General features: G+C 46.3%; 1 protein-coding gene across 1 annotated transcript in view; it reads left to right on the forward strand.

Annotated features, from left to right (window-relative positions):
- Positions 1-17,298, forward strand: part of CAMTA1 (calmodulin binding transcription activator 1) — a 238,540-nt gene that overhangs the window by 168,008 nt on the left and 53,234 nt on the right. Inside the window, exon 7 of the mRNA XM_041476559.1 lies at positions 15,253-15,406. Within this exon, the coding sequence (XP_041332493.1) occupies positions 15,253-15,406 (154 nt within the window). The remainder of the gene's footprint in view (positions 1-15,252; positions 15,407-17,298) is intronic.

Consider the following 17,298-nt stretch of genomic DNA (forward strand, 5'->3'; position numbering starts at 1 on the left):
ATCCCTCATCATCAAAATATTTTCCATAGGCCCTCTGGTGATCACATGAGCAGTATCAGAAGTCATTAATTCTGAAATGTGGGCTCCAGGGGACACTTAGGGCAAATAAATCCTTAAACCTTTCCTTGTCAATGCCTCCCTTGTCAGGCAGGTGCTGAGCTGTCATTCACCAGCCTTCTCAAAAAGCAGCTGCAGCGTTCCTCCTCTGCATGTCCTGGTGAACCAAAAGGGCAGAGGGGTCCCTAAGACCCCCAGCAAAGCTCTTTTTCCCCCAGATGAGTATTTCTTCAAAGGACTGTTGCAAGGTGGCTGTCATTTATACTCTTAAACAAAAATCATAACCGATGTGTTATGTGAGCAGTGGTTTTTGTTTTTTTTAATTTATTTCTGCTGGTGCATTCTCTAAGGTATTTTTGATGTAATTTGGGATTATTAGTGACTTCCAAGGTGTCAAAGGGTTCAAATTGCCTGGTTGAGCCTATTACTGTGAGCAGCAGTTGGAGAAGGGCTTTCCCATCTGATGATTTTGCTTATCCAGCAGGGAGGCAATACTTAATGCTCAGTGAAAAGCCTAAATCAGGCCTATGGAAAGGAATGAGTTCTTTCTGAATTGCTTCAGTGCTGAGACACATCTAAATCAAGTTATTGGGCAAGGGGTTGTTCTGTGCCATGGGGCAAGCAGCTTCCTGTGAACACTAACTGCGTGTGATGCCTGAGCCCAATACCCTTCAGAGCTGCTTAACAGCTTCTCTTTTCCATTTTGGTGATATCTTTCTAAATTATACATTAAACTTATCAGGCTGAGTAATGCATCACAGCTTCCCCGTGTCAGACTTAATGTTCCTTACTCAGCTGCAGCTTTGTGTTTGCCTTTCCCTTCCGTTTATCATCAGGCAAAGCCCGGGTGCTCCTCTCCAGGAGCTGCCTGCAGGAGCCAGGTGCTGGGGGCTGCCCCATCCCAGGGCAAGGCTGGCTCATGGGATCATGATCTGTATGCTGCAAAAGGGTCCTGGGAAATGCTGAGTGCGTGGAACTCGTGCTGCTGTCCTGTGGGATGTGGGTGCTTTGCTGTAGGCGGGCGTTTATAAATAAATTAAATTAAAATACGGTGAATAAATTAAAATAACAGCAACAATCTGAGCGAGCAGCGCGCAGGGAAAGGGGTCACAGCAGTGTGGTGGCACTGGAGGTGGTGGGTGACAAGGGACTGACATTGTGGCTGGTGGGATTTTAGGTGCTACAGGAAAAACAAGTAATTTGCTACTTTTCCGTGCCAATATGTCTGAAGACAGATAGTATTTGGTTAAGTGCAGCTCTGAAATGGAAATTCAAGCAATTTTCTTTCAGCGGCTTCTCAGATCATTGCACAGCAAGATGCAGCTAAGGAGGAAAGCATGTCTCTTGGTTTTAAGTGCTCTGTCTTAATGCTGGTGTTTTCTGCAAAATTACCAGGCTTTGTTGCTGTAATTCTGTACAAGGAGGAATTCCTAATTTTAGGGTGTTTTTTCCTCATTTTGTGGGCCTTTTTCTATTTCTTCTGTTGGCTGTTAGTGCCTCACTCCCAAGGGATGGACTGAGTTCCTTCTGTTTCCTTCCTGCCTCCCTTGAGCTCCCTCTGTGCCAGCCCCTGTTTGAACCCGGGGTCCTTTGGCACATCAGGCCCTTCCATGTGCAGGACTGCTGCTGTTTGAAGCAGCCCTTTTTATTGTTCCATTTAATTTTATTCTGATGTATATATAAATAATTGGATGCCTTTAGCAGGCTGCAGCTATACTCCTGGGTCATATATCCACCAGTTTTCTCCTGCCTTTTTTTTTTTTTTTTTTTTTTGGTTTTTTTTCCTCTCAGAAGTCAGGAGGCAGCTGTGGGAATCAGTGCTGCTCTTTTAATAAATGAAGTCACTCCAATGCCTGTAGCACCTGAGCAGGTTTTTCTGAACAGTGCAGCTTTTTCTATTTGTAACACACTTTCACCTTATTTTGTTTACATTCTATAGCAAAACAATGTATGTTTTCAGCAGAATTAATCAGTGTAATTACATGTTATTTCCAGTGTCAGGTTCAGCTGAAGAACTGATTCAGGCTGGTGATTAGCCCTCTCAGCAGCAATGGGGATGGAGAGCTAATCTGTGCTGAAAACTCTGATTTTGAAAGATGCCGTTTATATTCTACTTATAAATTGAATATTTCCTCTGAACGCCCCCAACCAATTTGAATAGAAATGTATTTATACCTGATGGCAGTGCACTGTGTTTGTTTTACATTGCAGCTTTCCCTCTCTTTGCAGAGGCTGCCATTACTCAGGGCCTGAGTCTTTTTTAACAGGACCTCTGTCCCTTTGCATTTGCCTGAAGTTACATCAAATGAGCTGCAGTTGTTTAACTCTGCACAGTCTTCATCTTCTCTGATCCCTAAAAAATAAAAAAATAAGGCCCTGAATATTCTGTGTTTCTGTAACACTGATTTTGGACAGTGCAGCAAGAGCTCCTACATGAGCTCTGTGTGTGGCTTGTGGTGTGTCCCTCCACATAGAAAACTCCTTGACCCCTTACCAAGTCCATAAGGCAGGTTCAAGGTTTCAAAAATGGAAGAGTTGTTGATTTCTTATTTTCTATAATTTCAGCCTTTCAGAATAGGGAGCACTTTACAGACACAAAGCTCCAAGAGAGCTTTCATTTGCTGTTTTAGTCTTTTAGAAAGTACAAATATACAGGAAGGAAGTTCCTGCATTGCAAAAGAAAGTTCAGATCAATTAAAACAATTTACTTCGTTGCTAATGATTCCAGACCATTTTAATTTATTGGTAAATAAGTGGCTTCAAAAGCATCTTCATTCAGTGAGTACACAGGGAAATGTTAATGGGTTCTTGGGTAAATTAGGTCTTGGTTTGGTCACAGGCTCTCCCTGCAAACCTTTCTGTGCAGGCTTGCCACACAGCCTGAGGAATTCCAGCTTTTAGAGGAAATGACAGCTTCTGATGGGTGTTCAGCATTCAGAGAAGCACAGGTAATGGACTGGCACAGGCAGAGAGGACAAGCAGTGTTAACAAGGTGAGGTGTGTCCCTTCACGTGTGTAACACACCACTGGGTCTGTGCTGATGCTCAGCAGAGGTGAGACAATAAACAGCAATTACTGGGCAGTTTTTGTATTGGCCACAAATGTATTTTGCAGAACCTTTTGAATGTTCTTTCAAGATGGACCTTTTTTTAGCAGAACTTAACAGTGTTAAAAAACAGGACTTGGTGCTGTTTTTGTCAGGGTCTCACTTATCCTGTGGACAAGTTTGCTGCAGCTTCAATTTGCCTGCTTGGAAAATTGGCTGTCACATGCCAGGGACAGCCAGATCTGTCAAGCTCCACACAGTTTTCCTTTATTAGCTCTATTGGGTTTATTGCTTTTCGTATGCTCTGAGGGATGATGGTTGTTTAGTGACAAGAACCTGAAAAATCATTCAAGTTGACAATGCTTTTTAGATTTCATTTTTTCCTTGTGTCTCTATCTATAAAACAGAATGACTTGAGGACACGGTGAACATTGTGGGGAGTTTGCTCTGTTGCTGGGAACATGCCTTCAAGCTCTGGGCTCTGCTGTTGTTACCATCCCCACATCAACCAAGCTGCAGTTTGGGCATTTCACCTGTCCTGCTGCAGCTTCTGGTGTGGCAGGGATGGGCTTTGGTTTCAGCAAGCAGGCTCTAATCTCCTTAGGCATGATGGTTGCTCCAGTCATTTCCAAATGGTGTGTGCAAGTTGGGATGAAAGATTTTTGTGATGTTTTCCAGGTTCTTGCAGTACTAAGCCAGCTGAAACATTTCTGACATAACACCAAGACATCAGAAAACTGGAGAAGAGAAGCATTCCAAACAGTGGTGATGGAGGATCTCCTCTGGCAGGGTGTTTCTGCCTAAAGAGGGGGATGCTGCATTCCTCAGAGAGTGTTTTCCCAGCACAGAGTTAAAAGAAGGCTCTGCAGGGAATCCCTGTGTTCACCCACGCTGGTTTTGTTGCCTGTTATCTCATTACACATTCCTTTACAGGTTCCTTAGTGCTCCCTGGTGTGGCAGGCAGGCAGCACAGAGCATGTGAGGTACCTGCTCCTCGGGGGTCCAGCAGGACATGCTCTCCCTCGTGCTTTCACATCACAGCATCTCAGCGCCCTGGGATGGGCAGTGCTGCTGCTCAGTGCCAGGGTTTGGGAATGGCATCCCCAGCTGTTGCCTGTGCAATGAGAACAGAATCCCCCTGGCTGTTCCCTGCCCCATCTCTGGCTGTGAGCAGTGGTGGAGGAAGGATGGCAGTGCTGGAGCCACTTCACAGGGGCAGTGGGCACTGCTGCTCCTGGCAGACACAGGGAGAGTGTCCAGCCCTGCACAGGGTACCTGCACTTCTGGTGTGTGTCCTTCTGAGAGTGAGGAGGAATAACGTGGGGAATCCTGGTGCCTTGGATTCCTGCTGTAGCTGACGTTTCCTCGCTCTCTGCAGCTGTGGCAGGTGACGGAAATGCCTCTGATGGCAATAGAAATGTTCCTGATGAAGGGGAGAAGGCAGCTGCAGCTCCTGTGCCTGTGCCAAGATGAAAATCTTCATCGTTGAGTGGTTTGCAAAGGCACAACTGCAGTCACCTCAAATCATGCTGTTGCTGAGTGAGCACCAGCTCTCCATTCCAGCAGTATCAGAGAGATGCAATCTGTGGCTGCATGAGTGAACTCGCTCATCCCCAGCAACAAATAGGAGGCACCTGGGCAGGGTCTCTGACTCAAACAGTCTTTGCTGGGGGAATAAAAGGCAGAAAACCTGTGTGGAATATGTACAAAGGCTAAAATGTAGGTGGGCATGTAAGACTCTCAATATTCTGCTCAAAACCAGCCCTACCAGCAGTCATGTGTGGCACACTTAACAACAGACCCTCAGGTCAATTCTCATGCTGCCTGATGAAGGTCCAAGCTGAAGAACAAAACCTGGTCTGTCCCTTGGTTTGAAGGACAGCAAAAAAGGGTCTCCTCCATTCCTCTTCGATGTTCTGTACAGACAGAAAAAAAAGGAAAAAGCAGTAAATTAGAAAATGCACAGAGCACTCTTGAGCCTGGATAGTGCAGAGTATTGCTGTTTCTGGGGTTTCAAGGACTCTTGTCACAAGCTGTTCGTTCCTCAATGTTACCTCTCTCTTAGATGCTTCTTGAGATGCATTGATGCCTAAGCTCAGAAACCCCTTTGATCTGTGCTTACTTTGCTGAGCATTTACCAACTTAAAAGTGCCCATGTTAAACTTTAATATTCCCATGTCTGGCACTGGATGTTCCAACTACTGCTGCTTTTTTGGGATGTCTCAGAAGATACCAGTGTGTGTAGCTGGGTCAAGTAGCTGATGGGTGAAATGAGCAACGACTGGCTGCGTGTAATAGTCTGCATCTGTTACTGAAATTCAGAAGCTTTCCTGCCTTTTTGTATTTTGTAAGGCATGCAGTGTCATAGGCGTTGTGTGTTCTTTTCTCTTGCTGATGTGAATGTACACCACAGGCAGCAGCACTTAGTGTATAAAATATCTGAGCTTCATAGTCACATTTGGCAAGTAGATTAAAAAAATAAAAAGGGGGAGGGAATTTCTGCATTTAACAGCAACTGCATTGCTATTTGTTGTATTCTTCAGAAGGCATTGCCAGAACTTCACTCTTTTTCTTGGGGCATACTGTGAAATAAAAAGATGAGGGAGACTCTCCAGGAGAGATGCAGCCATGGAGTTACCAAAGAAATTGATAACTCTCGTGTGCCACATCTCCAAATGCTCTCCTGACAAATTTGCGCTCACTACTTAAAAATCTAATTGGATGAAGTGTTGGCATCTGTCATCAGCTCAGCCTGAGCCCAAGGGCTAAACAAAGCTCACCTTTCTCTGCTTAAATGACACAGCTTTGGAGGTTATCAGGGCACTGTTCTGTGCTGGGAGATCGCCAGGCTGCTCCTGTGCAGGAGTCTGAGGCTGATGGATTGGGCTGAAGGCAGTTTGCTTTGCTGTAGCAACTTCTGCTCATCCCTGATAACATCTCCCTTAGCAGCCAGGTCGCTTGCTCTGACTTGGCAGTTTGAGGCAGGATGGGCTCACTGGCCAATTTACCATTCTTTGCTTTTAGTTTGTGAAAGAAAAACCTGATTTGGGGTAAAAAGGAGCCAGGAAAGAGTGAGTGCCCCTCCCTTGAGATCACAGTGGTGCTGGCACTGACCAGAGCTGTTTGTGCACCCTGGGAGTGCTTCTGTGCTTGCTCTGACATAGTGAAACAGAGAAACAAAAACCATTTGTCAGCTCTCCCCTAGAGAAACCTGAATGCCTACACGGCCAGACAGGAGTCAGTCCTTGGAAAGGTCTGATAAGGAGATAATCCCACTCTTATCAGCAGGTCAGAGAAGCCTCTCTGAGCCACACAGCAGCACTGTTGGGGGTCACATTTCCTTTTAAGATTGCAAGGCATCCACGTGAGAGTCTGCACATGTATGTGAAGGATGCCCAGAGAGCTGGGCTGTCTGCAGCAGGAGTGCTGAGATGCTAATCCCTGTTTGTCATCCCATTGTATGCTGAGTGGGAGTGAAGAAGAAAGAAGGTTGTCTAGTAATCTTCTTCTTGCAGTTCAGAAGAAATTCAAGTCTGATACTCCCTTTTTGCTTTAGGATTTGATGTCTCCTGTTTAAAGTGCTGCCTCAGTTCCCAGCTGGCTGCTGTGGATCCCTTTCAGGACACCAGGGCTAGTGAGTCACAGCCAGCAGCTGTAGGGAGAGTGGAGGGAGGCATGTCCTTGATATGGCACTTCGGGGTGTCCCTGCTCTTCCTCTGGTGATGCTTTGCTTTTATGCATCTTTTGTTTGGACCCTCCACTTTGTGAGCTCTCATATGCAACGCAAAAGAAAAGTTGGACTCCAAAAGGAGGAGAGCTTTGGATTCCCTGGCACTGGGGTTACTCATGTTTGGAAGGGTTATCCAGGCACAACAAAACCTTCAGTGAATAACCTGTGTGCTGTATAGCAGTGTCATAAGGGTTTTGCCATAGGAACAAACGTGTTGCAAGACTATCAAAGGCAACATTATGAAAGTGTTTTGAAGGTTATTGATGTTATTCCTCTGGGAATTGTATTACCAGTCACTGATATCAAAAGTAACAAATTTATAGAAGCTATGAATGGTAGAGGCCTCAGAGCAAGAGCAAAGAATAAAAATAAAAAGGACTTGTTGGCTTACCACGTACTGTATAGGCTGCATGGAACATTAAATAGCATTTATTTGCTGTTCCTTCAGGCAGGCATCAGGCTCACACGTGTCTCCTTTCCAGCACCTGCAGCCCCATGCCCCTGCACCGTGTCTGTGCAGGGAGAGGGCTGGGGCTGGAGAGCCCTGTGAGCACAGCTCAGCCCCTGGGATGCTGCTGGAGCTGCCATCACCTTCCAGCACTGCCCTGAGCTCCCTTCCTGGTGGGATGTGTGGGGCTGGGGGTCTGTGGCACCCTGGGAAGTGCTGCTCTGCTGCCTTGTGCAGCTGGGCCAACTCTTGGGCACGTCCTTAGTCCATGGTGCTGCTGTTGTGGGGAGTGTACTCGGCTGTGGGGGAAATCCTCTTCCAAATGATTTAAAATCATTTTTATATGTATAAAAGTAGCTTGGAGCTTGGTGAAGCTTTAGGAGCAGTGCTGAAGGACAGCATGTCTCTGTAGGGAAAGCTTATCACGAGCTCTCAGTACATTCTCCTGGGCTTTTCTTGTTTGGTATTTGGAAATGTCAGCTTTCTATTACTTGGTCCACCTACAACAATACCAATTAAAAAAGTAAGAAGTGGCGCATCTGCAGGTGCCCGTAGAACTGCTCTTAATTCACAGAAATGCATTAATATTTAACAGATAATAGTGTTATTGAGGTAAACTAGGCCATCAGCTTGAGAGAAAAACTTGCACCATCTTCATTCCAACTAGAATTGGAAGCATTCTGTTGATAGAAACTTTGAAAGCACTTGGTGAATGTCAGTGGAGCTTTGAAATTAAAATTTCTTCTTATTTCAGATCAACTATTATTGTATCTCTGGCTTGGGTGAGCTGGGAAAGGGCAGAAGCCACTTGGGGCATGATTTATAATGCTGGCATTTCTGGCTGGTGATGGGGATGGAAGTGTTCCGAGCTGAGCTCTGCCTGAGCTCGTTTGAAATGCAATGACAGAATTCCCATGTAAAGGTTGCAATAAAAACAGAAAGAGGGAGAAGAGATTCTGTACTTCAGAATGAAAAAAAAAATAAAGAGTCCTCACAAATGTCAGCTGAGGGATCTTTGGCTCACACTTCTGGGGAAAAACAGTCCAAATGCAGTAGCAAATCTTTTACAGAGCAGCAGCCTGCAAAGAGAGCAGCACTGTTACAGCATTTGCAGTACCTCAATATTTACATTTGTGTCTGTGATTTGTTGGGACTTTGCCTGTGTGTGCATGGGCAGCATGATTCCAAATATTATTTCAAAGTATTCCTGCAGCTGCAGGGCAGAGCTCTGCTCTACATCTTCAGTTTTGGTGGCTGGAAGGTTCCTCACTGGTGCTTTGTTGGCAATCAAGCCTTTTCTTTGTGTTACTCTATAAAGAGTTGTGTTTTGCTGTTAAATCCAGTAATCCTGATGTATAAATTGGGCTGTATCAATTGGGAAATCTTTTGAGATGTTTTGAAAACAAGAAGCACAATTCAGGTGTAGGACACTTAAATATCTTGTAGCTTTGATGTTCTTCTCTGCACCACTTTCCTTGCAGAAGAAATTCCACTATTCTAGAAATGGTTGCAGTATTCAGGTTTAACATAGGAAAACAGAGAGGCACTGTGCAAAGTAAGTCCTCAAAGGTGGAGAACTGGAGTAGCAGAATATATTCAGTATGGCAAGAGATGTGTGTGCTATAATAAGCCTCATTTGTCAGGAAGAGTATCTCAGAGGAGTTCAAACCCAAAGAAACCTTTGCTTTGCCCTCAGCGCTATTGTTTGAAAATCCTCAAGGCTTTTGCAGAATGAATTGTAAAACTGCAGAGAGCAAGTGACAGGGAGGAGGAGGAGATGCCTTGGTGATTTCCACAGCAAATCTGTCTCCCTGTAGAGGCAGTCGGTGCTGCATGCAGCAGCTGGGTTAAAGCAGCTGCTGCTGCTGTTTCACACTTCTCCTGAGCGGGGGTGTGAAGAAGGAGTATCTCTGAGTAAGCTGAAGTAGGGCAGGTTGCTTTCTCTGAGTTTTCTCTACATGCTTTAATGATGGTTGTGTTTTTATACACAAGCAGGGCATAACTGCAGAAGGCTATTAACTGAATCAGCTGCCTCTGACCGACAGCTCAAAGCTATGAAAGTCTCAGGCTGGTCCTTCCAGAATCCAGACAGTAAAAACCATGGGTTTGAAACAGAGCCTTGCTCTGTGGGTGGCAGCCTGGAGCCCACCGTGGTTCTCAGAGATGGGAGGGAGCCAGGCTGTGCTGAGGGATGCTCTGCCATTGATGCCCTGCAGTACCAACACCACAGGTGCTCCAGTGTCCTCAGACCTTCCCATGAAAGCACTTCCATGGTCTCTGGGACAGTAAGCAGGACAGGAGACTTCCCTGCTGCACCTCCATCCCTGGGACCTCTGTGTCAGCAGCAAAGCTCCCTGCATGTTCCCAGATAAAGAAATGCAGTCCCAGCTTATGGCAGAATTATCTTGTCCCTGTCAGCTGCCTGTGTAAGTTAAAGCTTCCAGCTGGGAGAGGTGACACAGATGAAAAGAAATTTCCATTGTCCAGAAGAATAATACCTGTGTGAGAAAGAGAAGTGCCTTTTGTTTTATTTTGCTGCATGTTTCTGGTTGTGTAGCATCATCTTCCTGTTACACCTTTTACTAGCACTGGAGGTATTGCTATGAAAGATAAAAAACATCTCAGAAATCAATTTATTTTGGAACTTTGGAGGCCAGGAATTACTGCATGTTATTTCTCTGTGTCTTTCAAAGTGTACATTAAGTAAACATGATCCTCAGGAGTATTTAGAGGCAGCTCTTTCTATATAAAATACCTTCAAGTGTATCACATTTGATGATGTATTCGTGAGTGTTTGGTATTTGTTCTATATTAAGACTCTTTCTTTTCTGCTCACGCTGTTTAAATGCTGCCTGCTCTGTGTGCTGTGCCCTTACCAAGGTGTTGAAGAGGAACTGGGGAACACATTATAAAGTATACAGCCAGATGAAATCTTGATTCTCTTTAAAACAATTGCAGGAAATCTCATAATCTCCAAATATTTTTTTTACTTTCCAAGCCTTTCAATACTGCAGTATGTGGAGCTGTATTGTCCTGTCTCTTGTCTCAAAAATTCTTGAACTTAAACAAAGAAAAAAACTCAAAAGAATTTGTGCTGAAAAACTGGGAAAATGACTCTGTGTCAGAGTTGTGGGCCGGCTGACCTTTTGAGACAAGCATTGTATCCACAGAGTATAAATCTTGAGATCCCAGCCATGGCTGGGATGTGGGGATGGTGGGGATGGCCACCACCCCAGAGGGGACCCAGAGCTCCTGTGCCCAGGCAAGGACAGTGGCACAAGATCCTGAGCAAATGTGTCAGGATTTAACTGCAGTTAAAACCACACATGCACCAGTGTCTCCCTGCCTGGCTGACTCCAAGCATCTTGTCTTCCTATGGAAGGGCCAGAAGTTCCAGCAGCTCTTTGGTCAGCTGGAGCCATAGGGGACAAGGTTAATTCGAGGTGCTGTGCTAGCTAGAAGGGATTTTCCAGCAGAAGGAGTGTCCTGCTCTGCAGCACAAGTCCCACTCTTCTCCCTGTGCTCCAGTGCTTCAGCTCAGGTGCCAGGGCTGTGCTATGTCTCTGGTAATTGTCTCGTTCTCCCTAATTAAACATGCCCAGCTCTGGATAAATTAAGGCAGTAGGTTGTGTGCTCAAAGGCAGTGGATTTTTATTTTTTTTTTCCACAGTTAGTGTGGAAGATTAATATGTTCTAAGGCATCAGCCACCAGGTTGCCTTCCATAGCATGACCTCAATTAGAAATTAGTTCAAGGATAAAGAAATTGCTGGGATTCAAACCAATAATCTGCCCAAAGCTAGCATTTGGTCTCTGAAAAAATTCCATTACTTCAGTGTCTGTGTTATGCATTTGTGCCTTTTTCTTCAGGTATCTCACATTTTGCTCTCAAACCTTTGAAAATCCAGAAAAAAAAAAACATTCAGAAAGACACTGCTATAAATAGTAGAAGATTCTGTCATCCATGTGTCTGGGAATAGTTTCATTCACTGGTTTGATTTTTAGATAACATACAGATGATACACAGGCACTCCCAGTACCTGTCCCTGAGTCACCTGTGGGTACTAAAGCATCATGTAATGGTAGCTCCTCAAAACCACAGAAAACTCTTTATATTAGCTTTTTATGGGACCTCTTTATATTAGCTTTTTTTTGGAGGTGATAATCTGTCAAATATGAATCCTGTCACCCCACAGCAATGGATGTGAATTATCTTCCCAGAAAGCTGAGATTTCCTTTTCAGCCTTTCTGATTGTTCAAGAAATACAAAGAAATACAACCTCATGAATGAATAGCTGCCGAAAAAGAAAAAACCTGTTCTAATTTTGGGGGTGAACAGGGAGGGAGTGGGGCACAGGAGCTGCCTGTGCATCCCAGGGCCACGCTCCCCTTCTCCCACCCTTCTGCTGGTTTCACCACGTGTGGGGCTTCACAGGTTTGACACAACAGAACTGACACAAATGTCCCCTGCCATCCAGGGCAGGTGGCTGCATTTGGGGGTAATTCCTTGGCTGAGATTAGATTCACTGATCTCTTCACACCTGAGGATGATTTACTTCCTTTCATCCTTCCAGCAGGGAGTACAAATGCAAAACTTTCAGCTCAGAGGTATTTTTCCAAAGAAAATTATCTTCAGCTGTGGTCATCGGTGATTTGGGAGCCCCTGCCAGTGAGATTTTGCCTTGAGCTGATTGCCTTGGCTGAGCAACTGAAGAGCAGCTGGAAGGTGGCCAGAAATGGCTTTTGATTTTTGCTTTTAAAAGAAAAAGAAATAGAAGAAGAGAACCGAACCAGCATGCTTTGGTAAGGCAGAAGGTTTTTGTGATTATTCTCCCTGAGAAGGGAGACTTCCCCTTGGAGGGGCCTGATTCTGGGAAGTGAAGAAGAAGCAAAAGGTGGTTGCTGAAATGAGAGTTTCCCCTGTGGCTGAGCCGTCGTGGAGCTCTGGAGGAGCTGACCATGCCTTCACCCCAGCACTGGTCAGCCCTGTGCTGGCTGCCCACGGCCCCCCACCTGCTGGAACTGTTCCAGTTTGGTGTTTCTGCTCCTGTGAAAAATCCCCACGTGGAGCAGGCTGGTGGAACAAACAATCCCTGTTTTAATCAGATAATTTCCATGGTGTGTGGTGGCAGCAGAGGAGGCTGCCAGGCTACTCCAGCCACTGGGATGGAGGGCTGCAAGCACCATTATGTGCCATTATCACTTTCTGGATAATGTGTACACTTTCACCATCACAAAGTTTTTCTCCTTCATTTTTCATGAGAACTGGCATTAGATTAATGGTTAAGCCATGGAAGAAATGTAACGCCATGCCAGTCTGATTTATTGACCACTTAGTGCTGATGAAGCTTCAAACAAGAGTCAGACAGATGTTGCAGTTGCATTTTTCTTCATCAAAACCAAGGACTTGTTGTGTTTAACCACTTGTTGCACCATCTCCTGCTTACCCCCCAGCAGCAGTGGAGCAGTTCCTCTGCCACCCTGAGGAGGCAGGAGAAGCCAAGGAGCCTTGTCCAGGTCAGGGACAGATGGCAACACCTTCCACTCGGGTTTGGGGGGAGCAGAGCAACTCTGCTGAGGCTGCAGGCACTGGGGTGATGGGCAGATTTCTAGCAGGAATGTTTCCAGAGCCATCTGCAGCCCAGGGCAGGCTCCCCTCATTCCCCCCTGCCACCCCAGGGAAGGGCTTCTGCCCTGCTGTGTCCACTGTCCTGATGCCTTTCCTGTGTGGAAGTTACATTTGTAGTTTTTCTTTCAGTCTTTCGCATCTCTCTTGCTCTCCTGGTAGGTCACCACAAATAGTGATTTGCTGCTAATTGTGAGTTTTCCAAAACATATGTATGCTGTTCATTCATGTCAAAACATTTCAATTCACCAAGTAGATTGGCATTCTTGAGATTTGTCATTCTGAGGTCAGCTTTTAGCTGTAAGCATAAGGAACAAACCTGCTTGGTTTTAGCTTGTTTTATATGCTTTTATGTATAAAAAGTAAAAATTCTAGTGCCTGTCCACTTGCCTGTGCTGCACTGAAGCCAGGAGGCCCCATAATCCTGACCTGCTTGGTGACAAACCAGCACTGCCTCTTTCCTGTGCAGTACAACTCTTTTAGCACTGGCTGCAAGAATTTGATACTGCTTTCTCACAGAATCTTCACTGAGAATCCCCTGCTTGCAGTTCTGTCTATCGAGGGGGAAAATGCAAGTTCCTGCTTGCATATTTTCCTAACCTAAGGAAATTTTTCCTAAGCTCTTTCGAGCTTGTCCTCCAGACAGAGGGATGTATCTGGTCACCAAGGGGATGCTCTGCGGGGCTGCTCTGCTTTTCATCTTGCTGTGCACGGGCACCAGTGGCCTCCCCAGTGCCAGCCTGGAGGAGCTGGGAGCCGTGGCCAGCCCCCCTGGTCCTGGGGATGTGCAGGATGCTCCCTGAGTGCAGGGTGCACGAGAGGGTCGTGGTCACCCCACACACAGCAGTGCTGGGTGCCAGCCTGCCCCTGCCCTGGGCTGCTCTGGGGGCAGCTCCAGCGTGCTGGGCTTCAGTGCTGTGCTTTGCCCACCAGAATTTCCCTCCTCAGGTATCCTTGGGGAAGGTGTCCCTGTCCAGCTCCAGCTCTCCCCTGGTTTCATGAGCAAGTGCTCCCATCAGCACAACCTGTGCAAGTGGATGAGTGGTTGTGTTCCCACTCCCCCTCGGAACAGGGCTCTAACAGCATTAACGAAACATTAGAGTTTTAATTACACCATTATCCTATTTATTTTTATAAATAATTCCAAAGCAGTCATTAAAGTTTGCGAACTTAGGAGTAAATGACTTAAGGGAAAGAAATCATCTCCTCAATCTTGTTATTATCTATTGAACAATCTCCCTGGGATGCTGTTGGGGAACTGGTGGAGTTGTTGCTGCTGCTGTTAGGATGATTCATTTTCTCACAGGGTGGTAACAGAGCTCAGCTCCTGCTCCACGTGGTGGGACAGCACCGCAGGGCACCAGAGCAGGGTCTGTCCCTGCAGCCCCGGGAAGGGAGAGGGGAGCGGGGTCAGCTGTGGGGTCAGCTGTGGGGTCAGCTGTGGGGTCAGCTGTGGGATCAGCTGTGGGATCAGCTGCAGGGTCAGCTGTGGGATCAGCTGTGGGGTCAGCTGTGGGGTCAGCTGTGGGATCAGCTGTGGGGTCAGCTGCAGGGTCAGCTGCAGGGTCAGCTGTGGGATCAGCTGTGGGGTCAGCTCAGGGGTCAGCTGCAGGATCAGCTGTGGGATCCACCTGCAGGATCTGCTCTGGGATCCACCTGTGGGATCAGCTGTGGGATCAGCTGAGGGATCCATCTGCAGGATCAGCTGTGGGATCAGTTGCAGGATCAGCCTGCGGGAGCAGGCAGCTCTGTCCTCCTGCAGCTGTCCTGCAAGGGGCTTTTCCAGTCCCAACCCTCTGCAGTTTGCAAACATCTTCAAAAGAGAAGGAATTACAGGCTTGTCTGTAAAGAGCCCATGTTTTGGGTGCTCTGTAACACTGTTTGTGAGCCTCCTCGGCTCCTCCCTCCTTTCTGTCACTGTATGGAGAGTGTGGCTGTTCCTGATGTTCTCAGGTGACTTTCTGTATATTCAAAAAAAGACTGATGTGAACCAGGACTGATGGAAGCATTGTCTCAAATGAACAAAAGGTCCTTTAAACCAAAGCATATTACCTGGTGTTCATCGTCAGTGATGTTCATAGGAATATTCCAGGTATTTGGTGTTGCAAGGGTTGGAAAAGAGGTTCATGCTGAGCATACCAGTGGAGCAGGAGAGTTGCAAGCCAAGGGCCCTCAGGGTGGGGGAAGCCATGTGCAAACTGTCAGCCACTCCTCTTTTAAAGGATTTGAGGAAATCTCATACAATCTGGGGTCTGCTCATGATGTTTGCTGCCCTGGTTTTAATTAGGAGGTAGATGCAGAGTGTGCTGGCCTCAGCAACATAACTCTTGCTCTGGTGTCCCTGCAGAACCCAGACATTGTGTTGGTGCACTACCTGAACGTGCCGGCCATCGAGGACTGCGGGAAACCGTGCGGCCCCATCCTGTGCTCCATAAACACCGACAAGAAGGAATGGGCAAAGTGGACAAAAGAGGAGCTCATCGGGCAGCTCAAACCAATGTGTGAGTATCTGGAGCTGGTTTTGCTTCTTTGCTGTGTATTTAGAGTCCATTGTGTCTCACAGCCAACAACCATCCTGTGGAGGAATCATTTGTCCATCCAACTCAGCTTGCATCTGCACGCACTTTATTTCCAAAATTAAACAATTCTGGAAGGCATGGTATGAGAGCTGCCCAGACTGTCCCCAAAGAGATCTCCTCTGCACACTGGGGGAAAATTGTACCTATGTTCTTGCATGTTCTAGGGCTGTTTGTAGGCACCTGCTCACTTGCCAAGAGCCTGTGTGGTACGGGCAGGTGGATTCCCCCAAAGGCACTCCCTGTTTGGGTGGTCATTGTCAGGTGACAGTGGGGTGCTGTAGCTTACAGCCCCCATAGAACTGAGTGTGTTGAACTGAGCATCATTTCCTACAGTTTTGAACTTTGCAGCCTAAAGAGAAGGCTGCTTAGAGAAGGTGTGCAGAGTGATGAGGAAGTTTGCCCTCAGACAGGCAGTTCTTTGAACCCCTCTGCATCTGCCTTGTGTATAATATTTTCCTTTGCATCACAGTTATATTGTGTGTCTTCCCCTGGAGAGCACATTCCAATGTGCACATGAACATCTTTTTGCAATGAAAGAAAAATCAGACATAAAGTGGGCCCATAACCAAGAGAAAATCAACTGCAAAAGCCACAATACCAAATGTGAGTCAACAAATACCAGGTCTGCTTCTGTTCCTGCCCCCTGCCCCTGCCTGGATGCTGGTGTCATGCCCAGCCTCCTGTAATTAGAGGTCACAGCCATGGAGTGAATCCTGATGTGTGTCTGTCGTCCGTGAAAGATCAGCCTTGTGCTGACCACAGTGTTGGTAATCTGAGTTGCAGTCCTTTGTTGCATCCTGAACTCTGCAGGCCCCTGTATTCCTTTTCCGCACAAAGCTGAAGGGCAGAGGAGGAGAGAAAATTTGCCCCTGGGGCTGATAAACTAGACAGAAATCCAGGATGTTGGCATAGCTGAGACTGGACAAGTACCTTAGCATTAAACAGGAAAGGAAGCAGCAGCCTGTTAAAAAATCTGCAGTGCATCAAGAAAATTATGTGAAAACTACAACGAACTCGCCGTAAATTTAATAACACTTGGCTCTTTTATGTCTCAGGAGGGAAGAGTGAAATTCTGCGCAATTATTCAGAGTATATATGCATGTACACGTCTCTTTTTATGGGTACATATCCTGGGAAACACATCCTTAGAAATGTAGCTACAATAAAAGCTTTGTTTTCTGATCAGACCTAGAAAACAAAGAGGACACGGATAACCGTGTTTGGGGAACACAGAGGGGCACTGCTCGCCAAGAAGCCATCAGATTTGGTTCCAGTATAGGGTGTGCCATGAAATTCTGGAGCCAAGCACATTAGTTTCATCACATTTTTGCATTAATCACATTCTTTCACAGACTTCACAGTTTGATTGCCTGATGTTTCCAAATTTCTCTGCCCTAAAGCAGATTTGTCAATGGCTTAATCAAAATGTTGTGCATGGTGTCGCTGGTGCAGTGACAGCCTCACCCTTTTACCTGCTCTGTTGTGGGGTTTGTTGTGTTTTATTCCTCTGGGCTTGGAAGCTGTGTGGGGGTTTTGTTGATTATTTTGTATTCTTGGTTGCTGTTTTCCATGAGAATTTCTCATTTAAGGCACGTTAGTGGTGATTGCAGCCAGGGTGTGTGCAGAGGTCCAAGGCCTCTGTACCTGCAGGTAGGTTCCCATTTCAGACCACTGACGTCATTCAGGATTAAGGGAGAGAAGCTGATACTGGTTCTTTGGGGAAAATGCTTCCTCCTGGTCAGAGGTTGGTGGCAGTGTCCAGCTCTTGACTCACTGACAAGTGCTGTTTAAGTCCTACTCAGCCTGGGCTGAAG

This window comes from Pyrgilauda ruficollis, unplaced genomic scaffold (assembly GCF_017590135.1).
Source record: "Pyrgilauda ruficollis isolate IOZ18807 unplaced genomic scaffold, ASM1759013v1 scaffold39, whole genome shotgun sequence".
Taxonomy (NCBI): domain Eukaryota; kingdom Metazoa; phylum Chordata; class Aves; order Passeriformes; family Passeridae; genus Pyrgilauda; species Pyrgilauda ruficollis.